At 54.1% G+C, this 25,358-nt stretch overlaps 1 protein-coding gene across 1 annotated transcript in view; it reads right to left on the bottom strand.

Annotated features, from left to right (window-relative positions):
• Adamts14 (ADAM metallopeptidase with thrombospondin type 1 motif 14) overlaps positions 1-25,358 on the bottom strand; it is an 82,467-nt gene that overhangs the window by 41,327 nt on the left and 15,782 nt on the right. Inside the window, exons 3-4 of the mRNA XM_046419850.2 lie at positions 16,925-17,081; positions 12,507-12,697 (exon numbers count right to left, since the gene is read on the bottom strand). Coding sequence (XP_046275806.1) covers positions 12,507-12,697; positions 16,925-17,081 — 348 coding nt within the window. The remainder of the gene's footprint in view (positions 1-12,506; positions 12,698-16,924; positions 17,082-25,358) is intronic.

Consider the following 25,358-nt stretch of genomic DNA (forward strand, 5'->3'; position numbering starts at 1 on the left):
CCTAGGGAACATTGCTCCCCAGGAGCTACAGAGCAGACCGTCCTCCTCCCATGTGGTGGCCAGGTAAGGCAGGTCTCAACCAAGAAGGGAACAGCGGGTGGGGACAATGCTAAGAAAGCGAGACCCTGGGGTATTAAACCACCTGTGCTCACACAGAAGCAAGGACACTAACTGACACCAAGGGCTGGCAAGCCTGCAGGGTGCCTCCCCTGACCCCCACAACCTGCCCAGAGCGCTGTACTCACCCTCCTCTTTTCAATTACAGGTTGAGTATCCCTAACCTGAAAATCCAAAACCTGAAACACTCCAAAATCCAAAACTCTTTTGAGCACCCGCCTGATGCTCCAAGTGGAAAATTCCACACCTGGCTTCTTGTAACATGTCGTAGTCAAATGCAGGTGCACTCAAAATGCTGTATAAAACTACCTTGGGGTAACGTGTCTAAGATGAATCTGAAACATAAATGAATTTCGTGTTTAAACATGCATCTCATCTCCAGGATAGCTCATTCTGTGGATATTCCAAAACCCAAAACACTCCTGGTCCCAAGCACTCAGATAAAGGATTTCCACCTGCAATAAACCCTTAACTTGAGAAGAGCTTTAGATTCGTAGAAAGTTGGTGCAGAGATTGCTCATGCACTCTGCAACCACTAGCAACACCTGTAACTTTGGTGCATCTGTTACAACTACTGAGCCAATACTGATACATTGTTAACCAAAGTCCATATCTTCTGTAAATCCCCCTCATGATTCCCTAATATCCTCCCTGCCCCCAGGAACCAGGGATTGAACCCAGGGACACTTAACCACTGAGCCACATCCCCACCTCTTTTTATATTTTATTTAGGGGCTCACTGAGTTGCTTAGGGCCTCGCTAAGTTGCTCAGGCTGGTTTTGAACACGAGCCTGCCTCAGCCTCCTGAGTCACTGGGATCACAGGTGTGTGCCACCACACCTGGCCTAATGTCCTTTTTTGCTCCAGGGTCCCATACAGGACATGACACTGCATTCTGTGATCTGTCTCTGAAGGTTGCCCTGGTCTGTTCCTCCTCCATGGTGGTTTCTCAGACCTTCCTTAGTGGTTTTGTGGGGGACTGGCCAGGTCTTTCGTAGACTCTGCTTCAATTTGGGCCTGTTCTTCTCATGGTCATACTGGGCTTCTGGACTTGGGAGAAGACGATCTCTGAGGTAAAGCAACTGTCTCCTCACACCAGGTCGAGGCTACATACTGTAGCATGACATCCCTGTGGAGGTTTGACGGTGGTCACCGGACTATGAGAGTGCTGGTCAGGTTTTCCTTGCTATAAAGTTACTCTTTCCCTCTTTCCATACTGAACTCTTTAGGAAAAAGTCACTGTGTGCAGCCTACATTAAAGGAGTAGTGGTTAAACTTCACCTCCTCACCAGTGAGGAAGCTACATGAATCACTCAGAATCCCTCTGCACAGATGATCTCATCTCCTCAATTTGTTTACCTACCAGCATGGACTCAGGGATATTTGTTTTGTACTTTGGGTTATGATTTAATGCTCAATTATTTCTTTTGTTGTTCAAATTGCCCCGTTCTGACCACTGGGGGCTCCTTTCATTGATTCCTGTGCTCCCAAGCTTGGGGGCTCTTTGTGCATTTGGTTTTGGGCTTTATGGGTCTTTGTTACTTTCTGGCACTACAAAGTACTCCAAGCTCCTCAGATGGGGGAAGCATTGCTGGAAGGCAGTTGGGTGGCCACAGTGATCTCTCCTGCCTTTTTCAGGCCTACAAAGATGACAGCAATGTGGAGGTTCAGGCCCTTAGATCAGGCCTCTTTGTCTCTGTGTCCTGACCCTCCTGACCATAGGATGCAAGGACTTTGCAGATGCCCTGGGTACCAGAGACACCCTGCACGTCACCTGGTCTCAGACGCCCTTCTTTTCTTGCCTTTATAATCACTGGTGACAGGTGGCAATTACAATGTGGCAGTCACCACCTGTGCAAGGCGGAACCTCTTCCCTGTGTCTGGTGGCTTCACACAGCAACCACAACCTCTCATCAATTCAGATAGTAACTGTCTGAGGAGGGATGGGATCCTGGTGGCTGTCTGGAAACCTCTGGACACTCCCTGGGCGACCAGGCGGGCCCCCGCATCAAGCTTGCAGAATGGATGCTGTGGCTCAGATGGGAACACGGAGATGACCGTGCAGCAGTCACACTGCCCTGTTCCTGATGCGGCCAACTGTGCTCCAACAGCTCGCTGAGAGGGAGCTGGAGGGGTGGGCCTCAAAGTGCAGAAGGAACCGGAAACCCTGAGCTCCTCGTGCCATCACAGCTGCACACTCCCAAGAATAACAGGACAAAACCCTGAGTCCCCGGGAGGCTGAGGCTCCTCTGAGGGGATAGAAACATGCTAGGTGATGGTAAAGCACGAGAGCAGAGTTTAATCAGGAGCACATATTTTTCTTTCTCTTTCTTTTTCTTTGTAGTACTTGGGATTGAACCCAGAGGTGTTCTACCACTGAGCTACACCCTCAGCGCTTTTAATTTTTTTTTTATTTTGAGACAGGGACTTGCTAAGTTGCCCAGGCTGACCTTGAACTTGAGATCCTCCTGCCTTCACCTCCCGAGTCGTTGGGAATAGAGGCATGTGCTACTGTGCCCAGCTTACTTTTTTCTTTCTTAGGTACATAAAATAATGTGGCATCTGACAACAGTGTCTTGCAGTTGATGAAATGTGTTAAGTATGTGTTCACACACGTGTGAACCTGTCTGTGTGCACACCTCTTATTTGGTATGGTATACACAGGTATCAAAGGTGTTTTTCCCGTGTGGACGAGTAGATATGTTCATGTGCTCAGGCATACATGTCACACGTGTGTATGAATGTGTGTGTGTGTGTGTTTCTGTGTGTGTGTGGGGTGTGGATAAACATCAGCAATATGCTGCTGTCTGTGGCCTGAGACCCCTACCCTCACTGGCCCATGGGCTGAGCCACACTGTAGCCAGGCCAGGCCAGGTTTCCCCTGGGTCTGAGCACAGACCTCACCAGGCACCACACTCCCTGTTGTGACGCATTGGCAAGCCCTGTCCCCATGGTCACTATTGAGGTCTTGGAGAATGAGGTTGCTCTCATGGCCGCAGGAGGAGGGTGCTGGGTCACCTGAGTTGTTTCCTGTTGATACATGTCCCCTCATCCAAGTTCATGACATGGCTCTGTATTTCCAAGGGCTGGTGTGGGCTACCGCGAACAGTGTCAGCTGCCTTCTAACCAACACACTTCTGAAAGGTGTGGCTGTCTCCGGGACTCCCTGGAGCCTACAGGCTGGCCTGGCCCATTCCCCTGGGAGCCAAATGCTCAGTCCACCTCACGCCTAGGCTGTTTGGGCAGGGTGGCTCCAGAAGGCACAGGGACAGAACCACCCGGCCCAACAGAGTCCCTTTCACAAGTCCACAATGCTGGCCATTTATCCCCCACAACCTACTTGTAAAACGCGGCAGCCTTTATGTGCGGAGCTGGCCTGTGTGTAAACAGGCAGCCTGGGGGCCCGGACGCCTGAGCCCTGCCACCCCCCACAGCTGCATGAGCTCACCTCCCTGAGCCCAGCTGCACTCACCTGTGGGCGTGGAGGAAACACACCTTTCTAAGGATGGAGGACGGAAGAGCTGACCCAGAGCACATGCTCAGTCAACAAGCTCTGTTAGTTTAAGACTCTGCTTTCCAGTTTGGGAGCCCTTTAGATCATCCCAGAAATAGTCTCAGAAGTCTCACTTCCAACAGGTGGGCTCCAGTACCGGGAAGCACTTGGTGGACCATCAAGCTTGCTTCCCTTGGAAGTACTCCTTATTAAATGTCTCTCGTGACAGAACTGCAGCACTCATCCTTTCTCCTGGATAAGCAACTGTTTTGAAGGTGTAAATACCTGCACACAGCAACTGTGGTGGATACCATAGGGCAGGGGTCTCGACCGGCCGTCACCTGCAAGGTTGATAATTGTTGGTAGCGGGGAGCTGCCTGTCAGCAGCACTCCTGGTCTCTACCCCCTAGATGCCAGTAGATCCCCTCCTCCAGCTGTAACAACAATAATAGCAACGAAAATCTCTCCAGCCAGGCATGGTGGTGCACACCCATAATCCTAGCGGCTCTGGAGGCTGAGGCAGGAGGATCTCGAATTCAAAGCCAGCCTCAGCAACTTAGCACGATGATAAGCTACTCCGTGACATCCTGTCTCTAAATAAAGTATAAAAAAGGGGCTGGGGATGTGGCTCAGTGGTTAAGCGCCTCTGGGTTCAATTCCTGGTATAGAAAAAAAAAAAAAGAACTAGTGCCTTGGGCTTGGGGTGTGGCTCACAGGTAGAGCACTTACCCAAGAGGCCCCAAGTTTGATTCTGAGCACTGCCAAAAAAAGGGGGAAAAAAAACACAGTGCCTTAAAGTGAAGGTGCTTTTGCCTCTAATAAGGCCGTGGAAGGTATTTTGGAAGAGACAAAAAAAAGGGGAAAGAACCAAAACAGGGAGGGGAGGATTTGAAGTCTGCATCCCACCAATGTCAGGGAGAAGGAGGCCCTTTGCAGGTTTACCTGTACCCAAAGGAAAAGGTTTGACAAGTACCCTCCCTCAGCACAGAAGCAGTGTTTGGGGGGCTCCAAATCAGCCTTTATGATGATATCTGACACATGTCACATGCCAAAAAAAATGCCACCTTAATAGGCTGATACCACCAAGACCCTGGTCCGACAGCCATGGACACTGAAACCTCCTAGGTCTAGGAGGGGTGTGCAGCTCTTCTGAGCGGGCACCTGGGTGGGTCCCAGTAGATCAACAGCGCTGGTAGCTCACTATGATCGGCAGAGGCACCAGCCAATATCTCCCAGGCAACAGGCCCCAACACCGTTGTACTGTCAGCCAGGTGAGGCCGGCGGGGAGCCGAGACAGGTGGGCTGCCGAGAGGGGTCCCAGGGAGAACAGGCTGGAAGGTCCAGCCGCAGCCTGTGTGGGTGAGGAAGGATGAAAGGGCCTCTTTGTCTCTCCTCTCCTTTTCCCTCTGCTCCGGCTCCAGGCCCTGGATCCCCACATCCAAGGCAGCACCCCTGGGCAAGGAGAGGGTCCTGGTAGCACCTGGCAGGCACAGCCGGGATCCAGGAACTGGAACCTGCCCAGGGGAGAGGCTCTGGTAACTGACTCCCTAGGGGAACCCATCAGAGGCAGACACTCCTTCTAGAAAGACACCACACTCTTCCCACCTCCCAGCTGTGAGCTGGGGTCTCCCTTCTCCCCGTCCTGAGAGCTGCTTGAGGTCAAGCTCTGCAATGCGACAAAACAGAGGGGGTATGACGTTTGGATTCAGAGAGATGGGCCCCCAAAGCCTGCCTCTGTCACTCAAGAGATGTGCAGATTCTGAGCAAGTGCTTGGCTAGCTCCCCGACCCTCAGAGGAGGCAAAAAGGATGAGGCCACATAAGGCTTCAGGTGGGGACTCAATGAGTCATCTGTAAGCCTGGGCTCCACAGGCCACACGGGGCTGGCTGGAGCAGGCTGCAGGTCCCTCTCTGCTGGGGCCCTCTACTAGCCCACCACAGCCTCCACTGACCTTGGCTACCCTCTCTTCCCCAAGAGAAGGGACATCATCAGAACTCTTCCTCCTGCTCTTGACACCTGAGCCTGTGCTGTCTCACATACTGTCCCTCCACAGCCAAACCTCCAAAGCTCTCTGCTTGCTTCTGCCACCTGTCCCCACGCAGCTCAGGCTGCCTCCAGGCCCTGCCCGCTGTCAATGTCAGGGAGAAGGAGTCCCTGGAGGCCTGGCCAGCACACTCCTCACCCCAGTCAGTCTCCCCTCCCCCAAGGCTGGCTTGGCTCTCACCCCTCCAGAAGGCCTTCCTCCCTCGAAGTCTACAGAAACGCCCCCTCTAAGCCCCTTAGGCACTGTCTTTGATGGTTCCCTAATTGTTCCAGATTGAGGTTTATCTGCAGCCAGACCAAAGCTTCTAGAACCGAAGTCTGTGTCAGCAGGCACTCACTAAATGCTAGAAGCCCTCAGGAAAGTGACCTAGTAAAATGGGCAAACTGAGGCGCAGAGACAGACAGGTCCACCCACGGACAGAGGGATGCGCGGCTGTGAAGATTCACAGCCCATCTCTAAGTTAGTGCAAAAGAAAACCGGAGGGCAGGACAGCGCCAGCCGGTCCTCAGAGCTGCCCCTGACAACGGCAGCGCCCAGGCCTGGTCAGGTGATCTCCAGCACCTTACCAACCTCCTCCAGGCCAGCACAATGGGGCCGTCCATCCTGGGAACCAGAGCTCCTCTCCAACCCTACCAGCCAGCCCTGGCCCCCGAAAGCAGGATCAGACATGGTCATGGGCAGACAGGAGCTGCGACGCACCAGCCAAGGGACACTCTTTCCATGGGCGTGGTGAAGTCCCAACGGGAGTGGTGCTTACAACATTCCAGCCAAATAAGGCCCACACACAATGGACAGGATGAGCTATGGGTCCCCTGGAAGGGAGAGGCTGTCGGCCGTCCATCTGCTCACCTTCAGGGGTGGGAAGTCGGTTTGGCTGTCCCTCCCCTGTGCCTGGGAAGCCACAACCCCACACCACCCACTTAGCCAGGTGGCCGTGGCAGGTCTGCAAGGCCATGCCCATCTCGATGGCCTGAGCCTCCCCCTGGAAGATCAGGGGCCTATGGGAAGCGCTGCTCAACAGGCTCAGCCTATCCCAGGCCCCGCGTTCCCCCACTCTCAGGGGCAGCCACAGCCTGGCCTTCAGCCCTCTGGAAGCTCTGGGAAGACAACTGCTCTCCTCTGCACCCTGCTCCTGCAGGCAGTCGACCCAAACAGCAGTCTCCAGGGCAGGCCCTCAGGGCACGGTCCTTAAGGGAAGCTGTCTGTGCTCCCTGGCCAAGCTTGTGAGTCACGAGCTAGAGGTCAAGGGTCAAAAGCCAGAACATGATAATTGGGCCAAGAGAGCTGGAGCCAGCCATGTTACCCTCCTCCAAGTGAAGTTCCTGTGACATGAGGCGGGCCCGGGGAAGGACAGACAGGCGGCTGGCCTCCACACCATGAGCCTAGAGGACTGACAGAGGAGCCTCCCACCCTTCCCCACGGCTGTCCAGGCCCCCCATAGCTCCAGATCTGAGGATCTTCCGGATCCTTCTGAGTCATCGCGGTTTAGTCTGGGCAATCTTCAAAAGTGCTCTTTGGCCTGAGGAAAGAAACAGCTCCTTTTATGACCCATCCAAAGACCTTCACCCTTGTCCAAGGGAAACCCCCAAACAGCAGCTGGGGAACAAGTTCCTGTCCACCCCACGGCCTTCCTAGCAGCTCCGCCTTCAGCCCTACGCCTCCGAGGTGGGTTTCACCTTTTGCCATAGCCCCTGAGGACAACCCCTCTACCCACCAGGTCACCTGAGCCCCTCAGGGCCTCTAGAGGGGCTCAGACCTGAGCAGCCAATGGGTCGGGTGGCAAGGGGCGGATACAGCTAAGGGCACACAGTGGCCCAGAACCCACATATACAGCCCACTGCAAGCAGTGACCTTGGGGACCAGTGCAGGGTCAAGGCCCTTCCAGGATACATGCATCTCCAAGGGCGCTTCTTGGGGGCCGCTCCTACACTGTGGGGACCCACCTGGCACCTCAGTGGTAGAGAGATGACTGTAAGCTTGATATTCAGTAGAGGCAAAAGGAAGTCTCCTCAGAGCCTCCCCACCTGGCTAACAGCAGCAAGTTCTAGGAAGTGAGACCACCAGAAATCCTCTTGGGGAGCCTCATGCCATAAAGAATGACCCCTGGAGCCTGCCTAAGCAAGGTCACCACAACCTCCTCATCTCCTCTGTCCTAAAAATCCATTTGCTGGTCTAAAGAAGCCAATTTGTCCTTCTGGGGGCCTCTTCTCCTTCTCTGTTTTTCTCCCTACTAAGTTAGTTATAGATCCCCAAATGGAGACCACCCTTCACTCACTGAGCAGGCCCTCCAGGGCTGAACCTAAGGCCTCCCCCCACGATGCCTGGTCAGCCACGACATCACCACATGGCACGAGGTCCCTGAAGGGTGAGCTCTTCGTGGACAGAGCAGAACCCCCATCCCAGGCCCACGGGAGCCCCGAGTTACAGACAGTCCACAGCAGCCCAGTTTCTACAAGAACATGAGGACACGCAGACCTTCATGAGGTACTTGGGAGACTTGAATAAGTGAGGTCAAGTTATAAAGAATCCGATTCTCAAAAAACCATTCTAACGAGTACTGCAGCGATCCACTGGCCACTGTCGGGGACACATGGCAATGCCACCCCTGAGCGCAGGGGCTCCACAAGCTATTTGAGTGTGCTGGGGAGTGGTGCGAGTAACTGAATCCAGAGACACTCTTCTTTTGTCTGCTTGCTTCCTGGAATGGCTCCGACTCCACCTCATTCCCACATGCAGTGTTGGGCTCTGACCTGGTGCGTCCACAACACTGTCCTGATAGCAGTGAGTCCAGGGATGGCCATGATGTGCCCTGAGAGGACCAGAGGGTCCCTTTAGCCTCTAGGTACAAGGAGCAGGAGCATCTCCACCACAGGAGAGAGCCTGTCTCCTGTTGGTTCCCACCACCAAGAACAGAGGGAGGAGAGGATGCCTGAGGCTGCAGTCCCACGGTCCCCAGAGCTGCCATGTCCTGCAGCTCTTACATGAACTGTGGGCACGTGAGCAGCTTCCTTCCAATAGGTCCCCTCTTCCGCTGAAGTTGGTGTGAGCTGAGTCTCCCCCTTGTAATCACAAGAGCCCGGAACACCCACCCCACCCTGCCCAGCAGCCGGGGGCCTACTGAGGCAGCGAGGCACCTGCTCAGGATGGATGACAACCAAGATTAGGCCTGAGGCCAGCGGGGACTGGAGCCCCAGAAAGCCTAGTCCAGCTCTCCAGAACAGCCAAGTCCCTTAGGAAGCCAAGCAAGGGCTTCTCGATGGAGGTACACCCAGGGCGGGGCGGGAAGATGAGGAAGAAAGAGCTCCCTCCCCACCCTGGCACTCTCTAGGCCCCGCCCCAAGCTGGAATCCAGACAGCAAACCAGTCTCCTCACACCTAGTTCGCCCCCAACTCAGGGAAGGAGAACTTGAGCTTCAGTGGAAACTAGGCACGGTCCACCTCACACCACCCCACCCCACCTCTGAATCAGGTTCTGAGGAAGCTGCTCCAAACAGAGGGCTTTGCAGGTGACCAAGAGCCACCAGGCAAAATTCGCATCTCCCTGCGCAAATCCCTCTTGGCCAGTCCGGGTGAGGTGTCTGCCTCCCCCACCCTAAACACCAGTGCTGTTCATTTGCGTATTTGCTTCAAAATTCCTAATCACCATCGTTGTTTCTGCTCTTGGGTTTTCTTTCACAACATCTGCCCGATTCTCTCATTGGTTAAAGTAAAACCTTAAGCACACATTTCTTATTTCTGTAGGACAGTCATGATTTTATCTTATTTTGGGAATTATCCTCGAACAAACGGAAGGGCTCTGGGGCTGAGACAGGGTCCAGCTCACACCCTGGGGTCTTGGGCCCCGGCTCTGGATCCGAGGGCCTGGGCCCTGGGCCCTCTCAGGCATCCTAGGTTGTCCTCACGGCCTCTCCTGTTCTCCATGCAGGGCCCAATCGGGCTCTCAGGCTGGCCTCCCACCAATGGGATTCGACCATGCAGCCCTGGGCTGGGCCCACCCTCTGTAGGGCGTGGGGCATCCATGGGGCAATGTGTTCCCATTCATGGCCATCATCTCCTCCTTCCTCTTCCTCTCCCTGAGGGAGCCTTTGTTCGCATCCAGACACGGGCTCAGAGGAGACACGATAAGCATCCACACAGAGGTGTCCAGGGCCAGACTTCCAGGGGCCTGCCCCTCCCCAGGCACCTGTCACTGGAGCTGATGTCAAGCCCTGCCCTTTGATCCATGCCAGTGCTAGGGACAGCAATCTGCTGCCTTGGGCTGGGGGTGAGGTTCAGTGTGTGAGGTCCTGGGTTTGATCCCCAGAACCATGAGAGAAAGAAAAAGGTGGGGGGATGGAGGGAGGGAGAGAAGAAGGAAGAAAGGAAGGGAGGGAAGGAGGAAGGGAGGGGAAGAAATTAAATCGAAGGAAAAAGAAATTTGCCTTATTTTCCCATGTCCTGCTCCTCTCGCGGACACTCTTCACTTCCACATTTATCACTCACCTGCCAGGTCTCAGATACCATGTTGGGTGCCACTGGGATTCCAGAAGTACCTCCCCTTGAGGGACTCACCTTCAGAGACTCGAGCAAAGAGCAACTTATACACGAAGACACAAAGACAAATAGAATAGCTAATGATAATGATGGCAACATCACCAGAGCACTTGCAATGAGCTGGGTATACGTCCAAAACTGTATACAGAGCAGTGGTGCATGCCTGTAATCCCAGAGGCTCTGGAGGCTGAGACAGGAGGATCGTGAGTTCAAAGCCAGCCTCCGCAAAAAACGAGGCACTAAGCAACTCAGTGAGACCCTGTCTCTAAATAAAATACAAAAGAGGGCTGGGGAGGTGGCTCAGTGGTTAAGCACCCCTGGGTTTAATCCCTGGTACCAAAAAAAAGTACACATATTTAACCTGCATGATGAACCCAAAAATAGATACCACGATGGAAAGTGGAGATGTCAAGGGGATTGACGTTAACAGCACTAACTGGGGAGTCTGAATCCAATCCCTCCCTGCCTCTGGAAAATTGTCTCTTTCACTGACAAATAGCATTTGGGTCAAAGAGCAGGCACGTGACCCAAGTCAGACCAGAGTCCTGCTGGGAATTTTCGCCTGGGAACTAGGGGAGAATCTTCTTTCATCTCTGGCCAGGGAGCTATGGGGAGAGGAGTCGGGCTCAAGCTGCTGCTAGTGGCCAGAATCTGTCTTGTAAAAACGTTGCTCAGAGAGAATTAGGATGTCACAGAGAGACAAAGACACGCAAACAGAGTCCCCGGGAGACCCCACTTCCAACAACTCTTCAGCCAGCTCCAACAGTCCCTCCTGCAATTTGACCAGTGAGCCACCAAATTACCCTATTTTTCTTAATCTAGATCCAGTTGATTTTCCACCACTTGCAACCTACAGAATCCTAATTGAGGTAGGTCCCTTGCTCAAGGTCACACAGGTAATTAGGGGCTACTCTCCCAGAAGCCACCTCGCCTAAGGTGCAGTCAGGTTATGGACCACAGGCAGCAGCGGCAGCACCCCGTGGTTTTATTACCTCCAGATGTTTCCAGGGGGCCTGGTATGACCGTGAAGTCACATCATTATCAACAGCCACTCACAGAGAGCTGCTACATGAGAGGCCACGCTAAGCACCGTGAGCCGCATTTAATCTGCCCAAAACCTCCTGTAGTAAGTCAGGCTGCCGCTGCTCTAAAAGTGCAGGGGCAGAGGCTGCGGCTGGGTGCTTCTGCACCAGGGCTCGTTCAGCAGCACCCGAGGTCCTGCACCCTCCACAGCACTGGGCCCTGCCCGGGACTGTTTCCACCTGGGGTCTGGCTTCACCAGGTTGGTCCCCATCCTTCCCAGGGCCATGGCCACAGGCACCCAGATGAAGGCGCCCACCCAGAAGAGAAGCAGCACAAGCTCTACCACCAACACTGAGACCCTCCTTGCTCCCTGCTCCCTGCTCTGCAGCCTGCAGACCGAGGGGGCGCGGAGGTGTGTTTTGTTTGGCATTCACAGCGGTTTTTTACTTTAAAATTTAAAGGTTGGGAATTTTCAGTTAGAGACATGGATGTAAACTTTCCATAATAACCTTTTTTAAATACCTTTTTAAAAAATACATTTTTAGCTTTTCTTGAAAACTTGGCCTTTCTGTGACCAGAGCCCCCCATCTGCAGGACAGAAGTGACAGATAAGCAATCAGATGGTAACAATAAACAAGGTGAGGAGCCCTTATTGGAAAGGGCTGGGACCAGAGTGGCACTGAGTAGCAGCCACCACCTTTGCACAGGGCAAGGGTCTCACCACGCATCTGCCACCGGCCTCTCCCTCCTTCCTGGCAGGTCCCTGTGAACATCACAGCCTGCCTGGGGACGGGAAGCCCTCCACAGATGGACAGCTCTCTGCTGCCTCCCAGCAGGAGTTGAGCATTTTTCATACCTTTATTTTAATTGTTTTTATTTTTCTGTGACTTCAGGGATGGAACCCAGTGCCTCACGCATGCTAGGCAAGCGCTCCACCACTGAGCCCCAGCCCCAGCCTGCAGTTGGGCATTTTCTTAAGGGATGAACCTGAGGAAGTCCCTTCAACTCCAGAGCAGGCATGTTTGGCCCAAGTTCTGAATGGTCCAAGCCCAGAACCTCCTGTCCACAGGCTCCTGGCTGATGGCCTGGGGGCCCCCTCAGCAGAAGGTAGGTGCCCACAGCCTGGGACGGACGTCAGGCCAGCCGGGCAGCCATGTCACAGCACGTGGCTGGGAGGCGGTGCCCTCTGGCTGGGGAGCAAGCAGCGACTCCCCCACATCCTCTCTGGGAAACCACAGGCCTGAGAGGCCAGCAGGATGGCCCGGCCCACCCTCCCCAGGGCATAGGGACACTCACGATGTTCATGAGGGTGAGCACGTAGTTCTGCACGTGTTCCTTGCCGTGGAAGCGAACCACGGAGTCATCCACCGCCAGCAGCACCTCGATGCTGTAGCTGCCGGGCTTGGCATGGCGCCGCTTCCGCTCCGTTTCGCCAAGCCGGGCCCCTGCCAGGCCCAGCAGGTTGGGGAGGTCACCCAGGCCGAAGGCTGGAACGAGATGGGAAGAGAGTGAGGCTGTGCTGCTCGTGGAACTGATTTCTATGAACATTCACATATCCACAGTTACAGGAGAAGCCCCGATGGGGGGGCCAGGGCAGGGAGGTCAACAAGTCACCACTACCCTCCCAGCATGCACCAAGGTGAGTCTGCAGGAGGGGCCCCACCCTCACTAGATGGATGGATGGGGGTGGGTGATGGGGGGGGGGCCCTGCCTTTAAGTCCATGGCCTAGGGAAGGTGGCAGAGAAGAAGTCAGACTGGAACAATAAATCAGGTGATGATCCCTTATTGGAATGCTTGGGACCAGAGTTTCAGATTTTGGAATATTTGTCTAGCCTTTGCCAGTCGAGTGTCCGGAATCCAAAAATTGAGTGACATCTCCTGATGGCTATGATGTCTATGCCCACCAGTGAGTGCATTAGCTCACACACACACACACACACACACACACACACACACACATCACTAGGAAAAAAGAGGGAAAGCCCCTAAGAAGGGAGGACAAGGGGCAAGTATACTCTCCAGGGAGTGGGGAGAAATAACGGCCACCTCACGATGTGAGCAGAGTCTGGAAATTTCAATGCTGCAAGTGAAATACTGGACTTGATCCTTGGGATCCTCCAGGTCTGTTCAACAGAGGTTCAGAGAAGTTACCTGATTTACCCTCAGTCACACAGCAAGTTAAAGGCAAGAGCCCAGATGTACACCTATGTCTCTCCCTCCTCCATTACCACGCCATACCAAGGCCCACCCAGACTTCCCTCCCAGCAGACACGTGGGGAATTAAAGGGAAAGGGAGCTGACATCAGATGCTGGAAATGTCCCACCCACATTCTTCTATGTGTCCCTCCTCCATCCGGCCCTCAAGGCCACACCAGGGGCCCACCAGACCTGGGAGGCTCCGATGAGCCCACCCAAGAAGCCCCAAGTGAATATAAAGTGGTGCAGTTGCTTTGCAAGAACAATTGGCAGTCCCCCAAAAATTTGAACCTAGACTTACCATATGACCCATTAATTGCACTCCAGGTACATACATACCCAGGAGAACCGAAAGCATATGTTCACATAAAACTTGCACACAGACACTCAAAGAAGCACCGTCCTAAAAGCCGAGCGTGAAACCATCCAACTATGCTGTTGAATGGGCAAATAAAAGGTGGTATATTCATATAATGGAATATCTATCACTCAGTCATAAAAATGAGTGAAGAGTTAATGCACACCAGAATGGGGAAGGACCTTGAAAACATGCTAAATAAAAGAAGCCAGTCACCACGGGCCACATATTGCATGATTCCATTTGCAGGAACATCCTGAACAGGAAGTCCATAGAGATAGAAAGTTGCCAGGGACCTGGAGGGGGAGGAACAAAAGTGACTACTGAAAGGGGATTTTTATGGGGCTGATGGAGATGTTCTGGAATCAGAGGGTGATGGTTGCACAACATTGTGAATACAGGGGAAAATGAATTGAATCTTTAAAATAGTTAAAATAGTGAATTGTAATTTGATTTTTAAAAAACAGCAGCGATTTTGGCATAGTGGACGTGCCTGTAATCCCAGCTACTCGGGAGGTTAAGCAAGTTCCAGGCCAGGCTCAGCAACTCAGCAAGACTCTCTCAAAATGAACAAATAAGAAGAGCTGGGGTTGTAGCTCCATGCCAGGGCACCCCTGGGCTCCTGGGTTCAATCTCCAGTGCCACAGATAAATAAACAAATGGTGGCAGCAGGCCTGGGGCAGGGCCAGAGCCTGGGCCACAAGACTGCATGCCCCAATCATGCCCAGTTCCCTCCAGGGGGCACTGGGGGAGGGAACCGGGTTACAGAAAACAGGCCCTGCTTGAAGAAGGGAAGACTGTTGGGATCAGGGGGTGTCCAGGGCACAGCTACAAGGCCAAGGCAGGTCCTCAAGCAGTCCCGGGGGTCTGAGTGAGGTGCTATGCACCTAGAGGTCCAGCCAAGCGAACTCCCAACTCTGGACTCAAGAGGGTCTTGATTTCTCACTGAGCCCTCCAGGGGAGCACTGCCTACCTCTACTTTGGGGCCTGTCAATGACGTGTGAGAGAGTGTGAGCATGAAGAGGGGTGTGTTAGCATGTGCAGGCACGAGTGCGTGCAGGGTATGAGAGTGTGGGTGTGCTAGTGCAACAATGTGTGAGTGTGTGTGCAAGCGTGGAGCTAATTGGGTGTACATAGTGTACACGTGGAGGTAGGGGTAAGTGTGTGTGTACAAGTTCATCTGTGTGTGTGTGTGTGTGTGTGTGAGAGAGAGAGAGAGAGAGAGAGAGAGAGAGAGAAGCAGCCGCCTAAGCCATAACCTGAGTGCAAGAGAATAGTGCCCTCTGCCCCCAAGTTCATGGGCATACATAAGACCCCTTTAAAGTGGGGGCCCAGGAGGCAGGAAGCCCCAGGGACTCAGCTAGGCTAGCAAGCCTGTCCAGTGGGGCCCTGAGTCTCCCCTCCCGCTCCCCAGCACGGAGAGGAGCCACAGAATGACAGGACCACGGAGCCTGAGTGTCTGTCCTCAGAGACCTCCCGGCCTGCATGGGGAAGGAGCAAACAGCACTCCAGGGCCCGACGGACTAGGGGAGGGGGCACCTGACAGGATGGGGACAGGCAGAGATGGGGCTGCCCAGGCTGAGGGCAAGTCCTCCAAGGGCTGGCTGCTGACCTGCTCTGGGCCATTTCTTTCCTTCCATGCTGAGAAGCAGACCCAGAGCTGGAGGAAGCCTTTCCTCTCCCTCCAGCAGGTGACATGGAGAAAGGCAGGCCCAGGCACATGTCCCCACACACAGGGTGCACGCCCATTGCTGCCCTCAAATCAGGTCACAGGTGTGCAAGAAAGCCCTCTATTGTCCCTTGTATTTCTGAGGAAGGGCCACAGGTGGGCTGCCCACGCGAGTTTCAGCCAGGCATCCTGGGGTGCGGAAGAGACACATCCCCGTTTCCCGGCACTTGGACTCTGACTTTGGAGCTCAGCACTTTGGCTGCCCACTGCCAGGCCCGTGGGCAGATGAGGAGTTTCGCTCCTGTTCACAGCAGTGGGGCTGGACTTCCCTCAGGCCTCTCCCCAGAAGGAGGATTTATGGCCTATTGATTCAAAATTGGCCTCAAATAAAATCCAAGAGAGATTTATGGCCCTTCTCAGCCATGGTGGGGACAGTGCCCACCGCCAGCCACCTCCTGAGCTCCATGCCAGTCCTCGGAGCTCGCTCGCCCCAGGCCTGCAGAACCCTCTGTGGTTCCTCTTCTGAGTGACACTCAGGGAGCAGCTGGGGCTTCAAGGGAGGCACTGTATGTGGGGACAACTGGTTTCCAGGCATTCCTTCACGGGGCCCAGGCATGAGGGTGTGACCCTCCCAGGACCAGATTCCACCCAGGTCTCGTCACCAACTCTTGGCCAAAGGGGCTTCACGAGAAAGCTGAGTGTGACCTGAAGTTGGCTGCAGGCCCAGGACGAGCACCCGTCACGCTTTGTCTCATTCACTCAGCCATGCATGGGTCCTGAGTGCTGCCCGTGTGCAGGCCCCTCTGTTGGCCACCAGGATGCAGGGGTGCCCACCCTGACACGCCAGGAGTTACCCCCAGGAACAAGCATGAAAGCTACCATTTATCAAGCACCTACTGTATGCCAAGTCCGTGCTGGGATTTCTGTAGTCACTCTCATCAATACAAATAATATCTAGCAGGTAGACACTGATCGTCCCCACTTCCCTGGCTAGGAAAACGAGGCTCAGAGACATTCAGGAACTTGACAAAGGTCACAGCGTAGAGAGTTGGAGGCAGGAGTTTGAAATGGGCCACTGGAGGCTAAGCTGATCTCAATGGCCTGACATCAGGCAGCTTCCCCAAGCTCCTTGAGAACTTCCTTCCTGCAGCTTCTACAGGGTGGAATTAGTGTTAGGGGAAAGACAAACTGCAGCCACTCCACCTCCTGCCTTGCTCAGAGATAGCCCTGGGGAGGAAGGCCAGCCCCTCAGCGAGTCTAGAGGACCAAGGATCAGAGTTCAGGACATGAGTGGCTCCTGGGGCCCCCATTCCAGCCAGTCGAGAGGCTCCTCCAACCCACTGGGGTTTCTCGGCTGGGACTGCAGGTCTGTGTGGCCCAGTCTCATTTTATAGGTGAGAAAACTGAGGCCGGGCACTGACAGATTGAGGCCAGAAGTTACCCCAGAAGTGTACACAAGGGTCGCGTTTGGGGCCCTGCCCACATCCTACCTTCATTGTGAAGGTCCCCGTGAGGTTCTGCCCACTCCCGCTGGACGGCTTCCCGGCGGTACACCACATGGGTCCTCCCGCTGGCCTCCGTCTCCTGCTGCCCTCGCTGCAGAGGCTCGATGAAGTAGTCGGAGCTGTCTGTGCGGATGAGGCCCGCCTGGCAGGGGTGCGGCCAGCAGGAGGGAAGAAAGAGAAGAGATGTGAAGACACGGCACAAGACAGGCGGGCGTCCATCAGTGCCAACAGGTGGCCTTTGGCAGGCCTCCTGGCCTGGGATCCAGAACTTCGTACGTCAGGGAAGCGGAGGGAGTGGGTGGGAAGCGGAGCGGGTGGGGCCATCCCTACCTGGAGCAAAGTAGAGCCACGTTTACTGTGCGGGACTCTGATAAAATTTTATTTGAACCAAGGGTCAGTGGCTCTAAAAGTGGCAGAAGTGTGAAAGTCACAAGGGATGAGCTCACACACCAAGGGCCACATCCCAACCCAAGGACATCACGTGGATTTGGCCTTACCAGTGAGCAGAGTGGGAAATCCTAGCAACAAAGGCCGGTCACCTCTTAGGTGGGCGGTGGCCTCCACTCCAGAATAAAGGGCCCCTGTGTCAGCACGTGTAAAGCACGTGTGCACTTACGCCAGGGCAGGGGGCAGCTAATGCTCCCCCATGAGAAATGATTTCACACAAGACCACACATTCTGTTTTCCATCTAATTTTTTGCATGCATCAAAATATTCCCTTAAAAAAAAAAACCAGGGGTCAGCTGTGGAAATAAAAACATAATCTTGGCCAAGCCAGGCAACTATGATATTAGCCACCAAGGAAGGCAATAATCAAAGGGGCCAATAAAACATAGAAATAGACGTGCGTTAACATATGTGTGTTTGCCTGTAAATGCAGAGACAGGAGCGCACACACACACCTCATCTGTGTGAGACCAGCCCACCTACCACAGTGCGTGGAAAAGATTAGGCGTTAATAAATAAATACGTGTGGGAACTGTTCACTCATTCACCAAACATCCACTGAGTGTGTACAGCATTCAGGGGATGGGGCATGTCAATTTCCATAAGTCAACTGGACCCTGGCCATTTGCATTTCTTTTTCTTTCTGTTTCTTGATTTGCTTTGCTTTGTTTTGTTGAGATGGGGGATCTTGCCATGTTGCCGAGGCTGGCCTTGACCTCCTCGTCCTCCCATCTCAGCCTCCCAGCTGGACTACAGGTGTGCACCACCGCACCTGGCTCTGAACTCCCTTTTTAAAGCAGCCACTTGAGGCAACCCAATTGCACCCGTTTCTCCAGCTTAGCCTGTTCTGGAGCTGCATCATGGGGTCCCTCCCGGTCCACTGAACACCCACCCCAGCAACAACCCAGCTTTTAACACCCTCTCACACGAGTGGATGAAAATGAAAACACGCTTCTGGGTCAAAACCAAGAAGGCAGCCTTCCAGAGCTCATCACAGTCCCCATCAGGAGGCCGAGAATCTTCCAGGGAAAAGGGCAGCATTATTGTAATGAGTTTGCAGCTTCCCCAGGAACCATCTGATCAGATGACAAGCAGTGGCGTGCAAAGGTCCCGGGGTGCCTGTTAAAACGTCAGCATCGAGCCTGACACTGAGCACATTTTCATTCACTCAAAGCACTTTAACTTTGCACCATTCTGTGCCCTGGGCAGGGAGGAAGAAGTAGCCTTTGGCTAGGAGTTGCTCGTCCTCTGAGTGACAAACTGTCCTGCCCAGTGCTACGTTGGGGCGTGACCAGGTGTCCCAGAGGAGTCCTGGAGGATGGGTACACACCAGGTTGCAAGAAATAAAACTTCAACTCGAACCCCTCGCACATGCCCAAAGGGGAATGTGTAGGCCCCATGACAAACCCCAGCAGGGACAGGGACTGAAGTAAAGGAACCAGATGCCCTCGGCTGCCCCGCGTCAGCTCCATCCTCTCAGGCAGGTAGAGATTTGCTTGCAGACACATTTTCTCTTGGCCACCAGAGACGAGACCCTCCCCTCACGGTCCCATAAGCACAATCCAAGGGAGGGCTGTGGGGTCCAGGTTGAGTCACATAGTCACCCTGGGATCGGCAGCCACCAGACATCCATAGTCAGAGGAGGGGGACAAATGCAGGGAAAGATGGGAGAAATTGGTGGGGCTTCGAAAGCAGCCCACCTAGGATGGAAGGGCATACTACGTAGAGGGTCCCCTGGGCCACGATGTGGAGGCATAAGGGACAGTGTTGCCAAATCCCAGGGCCTCTACCACCTGCAGAACCTCCTGAGGGAAGCCCGTCTTCAGGATACGCCAGGGTGGAGGACAAAAGGGACAGCGGGTGGTCTCCAGGGCACACACCAGAACTGCTGCAGCCCTGTGGACATGAGGGCTTCTGAAGAGGCTCTGGGCCATGTCCCCCACCATGCCCTCCTGTACCGCTGTCTGAACGGGAGGTTGGAGGCCGTTCCTGCCCTCAGAACAGGCAAAGCCAGAGACCCTCCCTGCCCAGGCCCACCCAGAGCCAGACCAGGCAGGTGGCCTGAGGTGTCAGGCCCTCACCCCTCTCTGAAGCAGGCTGACAAGAAGAAGCCTCCAGACCAGAAGACAGAAGTCTCCCCCAAACCTCTGGGGCCCAGGCTGGACGCCTCTCCCAGGCCCTCCTCTATTCTGGGACTTCGTTAACCAACCGCACGAAGGGGTCCCCTCCGAACCTGCCAGTCCCTGCCTCAGTCCACATGGCCTCGTCAGAAGAAAGAGTTCCAGAATGACCTGCACGGTGTAGGGCTGAGCTGTGAGCCGCTGCCTTCTGAGCCACAATGCCCCACGGACCCCACGGACCCCAAGGGCCTCCTGCCTGTCAGTCTGAGGCTTCCCGCCGCCAGCGACAAAACCAGCAGGGGCTCTTCTTTTGCTTGTCACCTCCTGTGACAGAGAGCTTCCTCCCTCTCACAACACACTCTGTGAGGTCACTCCTCACATTTTACTGAGCTAAAGAGCACACCCTACATCCCGCCCTCTATAAACAGTCTTATTGTCACCGTTATTACTGACGGTAGTGCCCGCCACTCACGTTTACACAGATCATCTCACCATCGTTGTGTGCGCGGCCTGTGGCATAGGCACTAATGTGAGACCCATTTGGTGGATGAGCAAACATGTTCAGAAAGATTAAGTGATCTGCCCAAAGTCACCCAGCAAGGGTCAGCACGAGGACAGGACCAGCTCCGTGCAGCTCCTGATTACTTCAGGTCATCTCTGGACCTGCTTCTGCCCTCGTGGGCCACTGGGCACAAGGAAGCATGCCTTCCCTAATCCCACCTACAGATCCCAGGCCTCTGTGTGACAGTGCGGGGCAGGGATGCGCCTTCCTGCTCCAGGCAAAGCCTTCCTGGGAGGCCGCCCACCCCCCACAGCAAACGACCTGTAAGAGGAACAATCCCTTCCTGCTTCTCGGTGTCATTGGCCTAAAAGGATTCTGAGCCCCACAAAGCCCCTTGGTGTCCCTCACTCAGCTCTTCCCCTCCATAGGTGGACTCCACAGGCTCCTGGGTCTGGTCCAGCCTCCCTGTCCCCAGGCCTCACCCTGGGGTGAAGACTCTGCCTGCCCTGACTGTTGAGGACAAAGGAGCCAAGCAAGCTGGGAAATGAGTTTCTCACTTCCTTTGGGACTGCGTGTCCTACCAGCCTTTCCAGGGATCAAGGGCAGACCCTTCCCTTGACTCTTCTTGTCCTGCCCGTGCATCGTGCCTGGGCCTTGCCCAGGTTCGGCTCCCCTGGGCCTCAGGGATGCTCGTCCTGGAGAGGACGGCTGGGCAAGGTCAGCCCTAGCGCCCGGCGCCAGCTATCATTAAACTTCATCAAGCACTCCTAGGTGTGACCCACCTGGGCGGCCTGGGCCCAGCCTGTCCCCACAGACCCCTGCTGCCCCTCTGCACAGTGAGAGGTTTGGCCCAAGTTCCCTTGAATCTCTGCCCTGGCCAGGAAGCTAGGCACCACTCAGGGCAGACAGACTGGCAAGCAGCGCTTTCTGGCTCCCTGCCTCTTCACTAAATTACCCCCATTTCTCTCAATTTATGAGATGTTTATATTTCTGAAAAGTGGTGGTTAATTTGAAAGCACTAAGATCAAATCAAATTTCGGGATAAAAAATCAAGAATAAGTGGGAATCTAAACTCTGGTAGGCCGGAAAATAAAAGCCAGCCATATCTATTTTCACCAACTTTTTTGCAAACAGTTCAAAAGTAGGAAATACACCCTGGAAAGGCTCTTCATGCAATAAAAACAAAACAAAAAAATCACTGATGACATGCCGTGGAGCCACATGCCACACGGCCCTCAGCCAGTCTCTCCATGAGCGGGCCCGGCCACCCCAGCCTTGATCTAAACTCCCTTTCATGTGGCCGTTCTTCGGTGTCTTTCCTGGGAGGTGGGTGGCTGGTTAGGGGTCAGGGTGAGGAGGACTATTTGAATTTTCCGTTGTGACTGGTGACATCATTTGATCCAGAGGCCTCCGGGCCACACTGAGGTTTTCCATTCTAGGCTCCCCTCAGGGAGGCCCCAAGTCCATAGTGTAATTCCAGGGCACTGAAGAAGACCTGGTCACATGGTAAGTGGAGAGGTGAGGGCTGCCTTAGGTATCCCCTTGTGGCCTGCTCTGGGCCTAACTGAGCAAATTCAGTCGGTCACGAGTCGGTAGATGTCTACTGGCAGAATGAGGTCCCAAATATGGTAGCACAGAGTGAAAGCCAAGTCATTTTGAGATCTGTACATACGTGTACATGCGTATGCGCAGATGTGTTCACTTCTAAAGCTGCATGTGTGTGCTTTCAATCGGGAGGCAAGGGTGCACTGAGCCAAACAGCAGACCTCAAGGGAGGCAGAGGAAGAGATCCACGGGGACCGGAAACATTCTCAGATGGACCAGAAGTCCAGGCTTAGACACGGGGGACCTCTAACTGTGCCATCAGGTGCAGAGAGAACGAGGAAGGACAATCTATAGTCCAGATAGGTCCAGATGGCTCTGAAAGGGTAGCCACAGGCCCTCTAGGAAGGGGCGTCCCGAATCCCCTTGCTGTCCCCTTGGGTGCCCCAACCTTCCTATATACCTAGAGAGGGGACCCATTTCAAGACAGCAGTCTGTGGAGCCAATCACGGGGTGGGCTGGGGCTCCTCCTCTTCCTCCTCGCATGGCTGGCTTATCTTGTGCCTCTCAGAAGAGAAAAAAGCTGGAAGAGCTACCTGCTAGCCAGCCATCCTACCACTGCCTAAGAGAGCGCATCCCTCCTGAACTCGGTCCAGAAACTTCATCACGAGGGTCTTATTGCCACTGGGAACCCTGGGCTGGCGGTGCTGTCCCAGGTTCTAAGCTTCCAGCAAATCAGGCCTTGAAGCTGCTTCCTCTGAACAAATGAGAGGAAGCTGGAGTGTGGGGTGAGGAACAGAGATGGTTTCCACCGGGTTCCTGAGGGGCGCTGGATGTCCCCCACCCAGCACCCTGCATCTCTCCCAGCCACCTCCACCTCACTCTCTCCCTAGACCATGTGTCTCCTGCAACTGCTAAAACCTCGGCCACCTGGAGTGCAGTGCCTCCTTGCTTCCCACCACCGCCTGGCTCACTCAACCCAGCACAGCTAGCCCCCTCCCCCACCAAGGCCTCACCCCCCTCCCCCACGCCTCACACCTGGCGTCCCACGCACACCGTGATTGTCATATGAACACCCATAACTCTCTCCCCCAACCCTTCCTGCTCTCCCAGAGAAGCTCCTCTGCCCTGGTTCAGCCCAACCACACCCCCCTACTCGATGGTCACACATTGTCGGAGGTGACACACGCAGATATCCTCGGCTCTCACCTGAAACCCAACCACACATGGCACATGTGCGTGACGCTGGCTGGGGTGGTGCTGCATTCCCGCGGTCCATGTCCGTTCCAGGTCTCCAAATGGCCAGACTCCCAGCACTGCCCCCGCCCAAACTCCAGGGCTCCCACCACCTGACTACGAACAGCCCTCCCCCACTGGGCCCTCCTCCTGCACCCTGTGCCCAGGGTCACCTCCCTCTCGCCTCCTCAAGGGCTCAGCTCCTGTACTCAGCACCCCTCTTCCCAGCATCACATGCTGTCCCCTCTGTCCCTGCCCCCATCCCTGCCCAGCTGCCACCCCAGGACACCACTTGCCTCCACACCCACTCCCTCTGTGCCCCTCTACACACCCCAAGTGACTTTTAGAGCCACGACTTCCCGGAGGCTCCTCACCTGTGACCACTACGTGACCAAAGCTAGCGATCACTTCTTTTTCTGGTCTCCTCTAACCACACACTCTCCTGGGCATTTCCTCAATCCTGGCTTAAGAGACTAGGTGTTCGCAGGTGATTCCCAAATTACATCCGCAGCCCTGACTCCTCCCGGAAGTCCTTATGTGATCATCCAACAGCCCCGTGGTGGAGTCCTGATCTCCATGGAACCCTGGTGTGACTCCCAGACTCACTCCTTTCCCTGTCTTTCCCAACTCTGCAAACAGCACTACCCTTTTCCTGCTTGCTCAAACCAAAATCAAGGGGGAAACGTGAGCCCAGGGATCAAATCCCCCAACCTCTGGTGGTTCCTGCAAAATGGGTTCAGCTGAAAACAGCACCCAGCGTAAACTGCAGGGTGCAGACCCCCCAAGGGGTCAGGCTGGGCTGCTGTCTGTGGTTCATGACAAGGGAGGGCAGCCCCACCCTACACACCCGACACCCTGGGACCTGGCTCCTGCCAGGACTCTTCAAAATGGCCCAGATCCCTTCTCCTGGCATGTCCTCACATCTGCACAGAGCACCTACTGCATGCCAGGGCTGACGGGGTGGGGTGCAAAAAGACACTAGAGCAGCCTCTGCTCTCCTAATAAGGACTTGGATCTGGAATATATTTTAAAAACTCTTAAAACTTGATAATTAAAAGACAAATAACCCCATTTAAAAATGGGCAAGGGATCTGAATAGACATGTCTCCAAGGAATATATCTTAATGGCCAATAAGCACATGAAAAAAATGTTCAGTATCATTAGTCACCAGGGTGATGCCAATCAAAACCACCCTTTACACCCACTGGAACGGCTAGAGTCCAAGTCTGATAACAGCAAGGATGTGGAGAAATCAGAACCCCAGGCTTTGCTGGTGGGAATGTAACATGGTGTGGTCACTTGGAAAATAGTCTGGCAGTTCCTCGAGTGATTTAATGGAATGGCCGCCTGATCCAGAAACTTCACTTCTTGGAATAAGCCCAAAGAAACAAAAACATATGTCTACAACAAAACCATGCCAGTGGGTGTTTATAGAAGCATTACTCCCAGCAGCCAAATGGTGGAAATCTTCATGCCCATCTATGAAAGAACAAATAAACCAAGCCTGGCATATCGCACCATGGAATATTACCCAGTCGTGAAAAGGAATGAAGTACTGATACAAACCATAACACGAATGAACTCAGAAAACACTATGCCACCTCAAAGAACCAGACCCCAAAGACCAGATATAAGTGCATTTATATAAATGTATAGAAGTCAGAAATAGGTTAGTGGTTGCCAGGGGCTGGGTAAGGAGGAGTTGTGGGGGGGGGAAGCTAAAGGGCCCATATTTCTTTTTGAGCTGATGAATATCTTCTAAAATTGACTATGAGGATGGTTGCATGTATCAGGGAATACAACAAAATCCATTGAATTGTACACTTTACACAGGGTGAGTTACATGGTACATGACTTACATCTCATCAAGGTAGTTTAAAAAAAAAAATAGCCAGAGACAGTGGCACCTGCCTATAATCCCAGCAACTCAGGAGTCTGAGGAAGGAGGATCATGAGTTCAAGGCCAGCCTCAGCAACTTAGCGAGAGCCTAAGCAGTTTAGCGAGACCCTGTCTCAACATAAAATATAAGAAGGGCTGGGGATGTGGCTCAATGGTCAAATGTCCCTGGGTTAAATCTCTGGTATGAAAAAAAAAATGCACATATTAGGGAGAAGAGAGACACAGGGAGACACATACACAGCACGTAGGTCACCCGCCACCGTGCAGCGTGAGTCAGCGTGGCTGGGTTGAAAGCACGCAGACGCTGAGATTCCATATAATTCAAACCTGATGTGGAAGCCCCAACCACAGGAGCGCTGCTGGAGGTTGGGGCAGCCAAGACCTTGGCCCCAGCCAAGGAAAGTCTACAAGCTGATTCAGACCTAGCTGCAGCCCTAGGGGACAGGCAGGAACAAGGAGCCCTTGGAGGATGGGGCCCAAAACAGTCAGACTTGCCCTCCACTGGCATGTTCTGCCATGCCCCGGAGGGGCGGCAGGAGCATTCCCAGAGTGGGCCAACACCCGGGGGGAACACCGGGAAAAGCGAGGCCGCAGCAGCTGCAGGCGGTCATCTGGGGTGACCACTGGGCTCAGTTCCCAGGGTCATGTCCTTGGCAGGCCCTGGGAGGGAC

This window comes from Marmota monax, unplaced genomic scaffold (genome assembly GCF_021218885.2).
Source record: "Marmota monax isolate L192 unplaced genomic scaffold, Marmota_monax_Labrador192_F-V1.1 WCK01_AAM20220418_F8-fsc00019, whole genome shotgun sequence".
In the NCBI taxonomy this organism is placed as follows: Eukaryota; Metazoa; Chordata; class Mammalia; order Rodentia; family Sciuridae; genus Marmota; species Marmota monax.